The 6,501-nt window shown below is 40.8% G+C and overlaps 1 protein-coding gene across 1 annotated transcript in view; it reads right to left on the reverse strand.

The window, feature by feature from the left end:
• hoxc11a (homeobox C11a) overlaps positions 1-1,563 on the reverse strand; it is a 3,267-nt gene extending 1,704 nt beyond the window's left edge. Inside the window, exon 1 of the mRNA XM_008413714.2 lies at positions 529-1,563. Within this exon, the coding sequence (XP_008411936.1) occupies positions 529-1,273 (745 nt within the window). The 5' untranslated portion in view covers positions 1,274-1,563. The remainder of the gene's footprint in view (positions 1-528) is intronic.
• Between the last annotated feature and the right edge of the window lie 4,938 nt (positions 1,564-6,501).

Here is a 6,501-nt window from a genome sequence, read left to right on the forward strand (position 1 = left end):
GATAGATAGATAGATAGATAGATAGATAGATAGATAGATAGATAGATAGATAGATAGATAGATAGATAGATAGATAGATAGATAGATAGATAGATCGATCGTTTTGTGTTTAATGCTCTTTGCTGCATGACTTTTTGCGCGCAAACCCTGTGCTAAAGATAATTCACCGGACGCCAAAAGCAATGTTCTGCCCAATTGGTTTTTACACACGACAGCCCCAACAAGAAAATCCTTTAAAAATGACCAACGCAAGTTCACGATCAAAGTTAACATTTGTCACAATAGCTCTCTCTTAAAAAATTTCACAGACTCTCACCATAGAGGCGACTGTGTATAACATCCCCCACTTTTTCTTTTTTCAAAGCCCTTTTCCCATCGTAAAAATTCTTCCCGTTGCAAGAAAGAGCTTTGTAGGGTTATAATAAAATCCTTTGAATGCTTATAAAACTCCACATAAAATCTGACCGACAAAACACCGGTCTAGTCCCCTTAACCTTCCCCCCGTTTTACAGCTTCGGTTGTACCTACTCGAGTGGCTGCTCTTGCTGGCGTTCCCGTCCTTGGCTGTGGCGGAAGAAGAGGTGCAGGAGCCTGAATTCGTATGTTCCTCCTCATCGTCTGGGTCTTTCCCCGGCTCCGGGACTCCAGATATAGCCGCTGTGGCGTCCTGCTGCTGCTGCTGCTGTTGTTGTTGCTGCTGCTGCTGCTGGGAGTCGCTTTCCAGCTTCCCTCCCTCGCCCTTTTGTAAACAATTGTCTGACTGATTGTCCGTGCTGCTGCAGTATGCGGTCTCGAAAAAGCGGTCGAAGCCTTGTGGGAGGACGTTGTTTTTCCCCACGCCAGAGTAAAAGCCCGTGGAAGGGTGATTGGATCCCGGGTGAGCATGGTGGTGATGGTGGTGGCTGTACACGCTCTCGTTCTTCATGAGCATTTCTGTCATGGTGGATGGAGGAAGACAGTCTCTATGCACCAGATCCTCTCCCGAGTAGCACGACGCATAGTTGCTCCTGTGGTGCCATTTGCTGGCGGGGTCCAAGCCGTACGAAACTTCCCGCACCGGCTGCACTTGAGACAGATTCGTGGAGTAAGGGTAGCTGATTTGCCGCGAAGGGGCCTGCGGAAGAAACGAGGAGACGGCGGAAAACTCGGGGACGTAGTAGGTGCAGCTGGGGAGGTAGATGTTGGAAGCGCAGCCCGTCCTGTCCCCAAACTCGGATGTCCGGTCTTTGCGTGTCTGGGAGCAGAAGTTGCCCAGATTCACCGAGTTAAACATCTTTCGCTCTCTCGCTACTCGGCCACTATAGATAGATGTTTTGGATTCGAGCTGCAGCAGAAGGGGAAAAATTTGGGAAGGCGAGATGACGCGCAATCCGTCTAAGTCGCCCCGCAGACACGTGATCGAAAGTAGATATTGTCATATATCAATTTGGAAGAGTTGGATGTGTAGGAGTGGTTGGCTTTAGGTAGATCGAGGAGGTTCAAACGAATAATTTTCAAACGCCACAGGCGCACCGAGCAAACCAGTTACAGATTCTTGTTTGCTGGCTTATGACAATTAGTGAGATATGTGCAGCGTTTGTGTGTGTGTGTGTGTGTGTGTGTGTGTGTGTGTGTGTGTGTGTGTGTGTGTGTGTGTGTGTGTGTGTGTGTGTGTGTGTGTGTGTGTGCTTATGGGCTAGTAGGCCAGCTAAAGAGCAAGGGCTTCTTAAAAAGGCAAAGCACAATTTCTAGAGTGCAATCAGGGACAGGCATTTGATAGTTTTTGAGGGATTTTTAAGGTAAGATTATTATTATTAATAATAATATTATTATTATTATTATTAGTAGTAGTAGTAGTAGTAGTAGTAGCAGTAGTAGTAGTAGTAGTAGTAGTAGTAGTATTAGATCAGACTTCTATCAGGACGCAGGTAAAATTTTATTCACGTGTTTCATGGATGGTGCATCCGAACAGCACATTAAGCAGCCAATATCTGTTCTCATTCATTGCCCCACCGTTTCAAAAGTAGTAAATATCAAATTTGTTTCTTAATAAAATATACATGCTCGACTTCCTGCACCCGGCTCTGTTATTAAGCTGCAGATCTTTCAAACATATAGTTATAACATTTGATGGTATCATTTTCTTAATAGTCGTTACAGGTGTCTGCTTCACACTTGGTTATGAAGGAGTCGCCAGCCAGCTACATGAAATAATCCATCACATAAACTCACCGGGTATTGTATTTATGGTATTTCCACTCTGTCTGTAAATGAACGTGCATTTATTCCTCAGCGCAGAGGTGGTGGTGTTGGTGGCGGTTCTTGTTGACTATAATTATATGCTGTGAAGTAAAGCCGGCGGTGGGGCAATGAGCAATGCACCGCAAGTATATGAGTTGACTGCGCAAGATAAAGAAATCGGACTGCTCTCATTATTCCCTTTGACTTTAGGTCTTGACAGAGCTTAAGGAGGCCAACTGTGCAAGCCACCAGCCACATTGCGTCTCTGGGAGTCTTGCAAAGGATAAAGTACAAGTGGAGCCCCCTCTGCAAGCATGGACAGTGCATCTCTCCTCTCCTGATGTATGATGTGTTCTAGTTGCACAAACACAAACTCTTAAATGTTGCGGGGTGGGGTGCTTGGGGGAAGCACAAAGAAACAAATGACACTGGTGGATCTAGTGTAAAGCCCCGCTACTGAGACTGAGCATCGTCCTCGAAACGTTATTATTTAGAAATAAATTATTGTACTCTTCATTAAATATTTTATGGGTGTTTATTTTATTATTATTGTTTAAAAGAAAATAACCCGATCATGTACATGACTTCTTTCTGATAGGTGTCTCTACCCCGACGCTTACTATAAAGAGAACCAGAAGGATTCGATCTTTTCCTTAATTTCTCACATATATGTTGACATTTATCAGTGGTTGACAGACGGACACACTTAAAAAAGAAAGAAAGAAAAAAAAAACTCCCGTAAAATGAAAGGTTTGGAGGGAAAAAGAGCAGCTGCGTGTGATTTCAGACTTTTAATTGTACTGCTGAGCCCCATCTTTGAGTCTTTATAGACTGATACAGTTACAAGGCGAAATTAATACGACGCCCCATTGTTTCTGATCACAGGGAACTTCCTAAACAGACTCTTAAATCCTAACCCAATAATGCAGCCGTTCTGTTAAACTCCCTTGACACACGTGTTGCTGAAAAATTTGCTAAAAGAAAGACTTTCTATATTTTATTGTTCTTATTATTTTGATTTCCAACAGTAAAAGAAAGAGCAAAAAAAAAGAAAAGAAAAGAGCAACATGGTCAAGATCTGAGAGTTGGAAACTTGGAGTTTAAAACGTGGCAATGGCTTTAACTTGTTTACTACCTCCAGCAAACAAAAGGTTGTCTCACATGATGCTTCCTGCATCCAAGTACAAAGAAAGCAGACAGCTGTCCAGACACAGCACTTGAATTTGACCACTAAAATCCTCTCTACGTCCAACCATAAAACTCCGAATGACTGCAGTAACGCTAAATCCCCTTTGTTCCATAGAAAACCATTAACGCGGAGAATGAGAGGAATTTGGATTTCAGTAAACTAATATATTCTATTCTGCATTTCAAAAATAGAGGGAAATTGCTAATTTGAAAAAAAATGCTTATGATTAATTTGTTCTCTCTCTCTCTTTCCTTCTTTACAAATAGGCAAATTCAGATCTCTCGATTTTTAAATACAAATCTGAATTTTCGTGTCTTGGAATGTATGTGCAACGCGCTAAAAAAGACGCGCGAAAAAGAAGTAGAGGAAAAATAATACTGTGAGTTGTCTGCGCCTCTGAATGCACAGCTGCCGATTTACTTTGTCGTGGGTCCAAATCATCAAGCGTTACTATGGAAATATTTGTGTAAAAAAAAACACTGGCCTTGCGGCTTCTCATTCAAGATACATGCTGCTGCTGCTGCTGTTGCATTAGTTTCTCCATTTGCGAAATCATGAATTTTATCTAAAAAATGTTTGTTTGTTTTTTTACCTTGCTGCAATGCATGAAATGCACTAAGTAAAACACGCAAGTTACGGCAAATAATTTTTAAACTAATATTATTTGGCAGCTGACAATAATAAAATAAATATTGCTTGTCTAATTTTCTATGAAACAAATAATATGCATGGAGCAGCAATAAAAAAAATTTTTTTTGTTTATTTCTCTAGACGGTAAAAGCACTAAGACAGACAGACCAAAACAACATTGTCAATTCATTTCTCCATCATCATCTTTCCAATGATGCGTATTAATGCGGCATTAATAAGTAATGCCGCAGTATGAATAAGCAATGCAATAATAAAATCCAAGCATTAAAGCCTCTAATCAAGACAAGAAGAGTAGGGAGGTGGAAAAGGAAACCATTTCATTCTGTTTACTAAGTTTTTAAATGTCAGGGAAACAAGCGCTCCTCTTTTTTTCAAGTCGCCGCATGTGTCATAACGTGGTAGAATATAACCACTACTTGGCAATATCCGATTTCCGAGGGTTTAAAAACACCGACTTTTCTCGCCTGGGCGCACTCAGACCATCAGTCAAAGAATAAAGCTTCAGCATGTGCTTATTTCTCTGGAGAACAAACTCAGTGAGCAATAGGACCCGGGAATGTTTGATTATGCTGCACCAAATATGAGCAGGGGATGTGGCAGCCGGTTTACAGGCAAAGTTCTCCTCAGCTGACTTGATCCGCAGCAGCTTCTTCTTCTTCTTCTCCTTCAATACAGAAAGGAAGCGACTCCCTGATTAACAATATCACGGGAGTAGAGTTCAGGAAACTGTCATGATAATTTGTTGACTGCTTTTTGCCATGCGTTCGTCTTAAATATCACAGTTGAAGCAGTAACTTTAACGACTGTGTCTGAGGAATTTAAGCTATGTATCGCGACTAAGCACCATAATTAAAATGGTTAACCTAGGTGTCACCAGGAGAAACTAAAAAAAAAAAAAAAAAATGACGCCTCCTAAATATTATAATGTTTTGGCTTTGTGGTTATAAATCCTTCCCCAAATGATACAGCTCTCACACATGCACACCAACGCACTCACAATGAGCTAAGTTCACCAAGACGCTGCTGCAAAGCCCGCTGAAGTCATGGCTAAATGTGGGAAGCCTTGTGTAATCATATCACCGTCTCCTCATGGCCCAAGGTTTAATTGGATGTAAGTCGGGCAGTTAAATTCAGCTGCGAGTGCTGCAAATGGTTTCAAGCAACACTAAAGAAGCCACTCTCTCCTTTTTTTTTCATCATTTTATTTCAATTTATTATAACATTTCGACAGTGAACGCATCACTCTGCAGAACATGTGGTGGCAACAGTTGCAAACAACACAGAGGCGCATATTGCTGTTCCATTTGGAGCGATCTCCAGAGTATATTTCACATTCAACCACACGGACATAAAGCTTTCACAACAATGTGTTAAGTTTTTTATTAGAAGTATTAAATGATTTCACATCACAAGGAATCACCCTGCGCAGGAACTCCCTGTCTCCAGTCCTGTTTTTATTTAGACTTCCCGGGGAAAAAAAATAAAAATAATTAAATCAGAAAACCTTGTGAATCGGCTTGAAACAGAACAGAACAGATGTGTATCTCTGTATTTTTGATCACATTTAATAGAGAAAATAGCCAACATCAAAAAAATTAAATACTTTTGCTACAGGCGCTCAGTTTCACTGTCAGTTCAATTGTAAGAAAGCAGAAAAAAAAGAGAAATAGAACAAAGACGTATTTTTGAACTGATGAGCACTCCGGGCTAAGGCCTGTCACATGCCGATATAGCTAAAAATATATTTGAAGACTCGCCCTTAATTGTAGGCTGCACAACCTATAAAGGCATGGTTTATCCTCTTGAAATTCTAAATAGTCTTTAGAAGATGCGACAATTGCTTGCATAATAGTGCAATTATAACTGAATAAGTACATGAACATTTGAAAAAGTGGAAAATTATGCCCACCATTTGACATATTTTGAATTTTACATGATGAGCTCGCACATTTTTTCCCCCAAATTTTAAATTCAATCCGGGTTTGAGCTGGCAATCACCTCTACATAAGTTGACTAACTTGACTTGATTAATTTAAAACATTTCTTAATGTCTTAATTGGGTTATTACAAGGAGGCGGGAGACAAACGAATGGCCATCAGACAAACTGAGACGTAAAACAGCCTTTTTTAAACCGGGACAAAGTCCAGTCTGGTTGGCTTTTTTCCTATCAAAGAGTCAAATATATTATTTTCGTGTTCGGCGGTCCCGTAGGATTCGAATGGCTCATAATGTGAGCTCTAAATAGATGCTTCGCGCTTTGAATGCTTCTGATATCACTAAAAAATGGCTCCCTATGTGTTCACCGCTATTGCTCGCTGTGCAGACTGATACGCTCGAGCAAAAAGAAGCAGTAAACAACGCGCTGAGAATTGTATACCTGTATTATTGTAGGCTAATACTGTGACCAAGGCTACACTTCATCTGCCTTGAAATATATATA

Source organism: Poecilia reticulata, linkage group LG7, assembly GCF_000633615.1.
Source record: "Poecilia reticulata strain Guanapo linkage group LG7, Guppy_female_1.0+MT, whole genome shotgun sequence".
Classification (NCBI taxonomy): domain Eukaryota; kingdom Metazoa; phylum Chordata; class Actinopteri; order Cyprinodontiformes; family Poeciliidae; genus Poecilia; species Poecilia reticulata.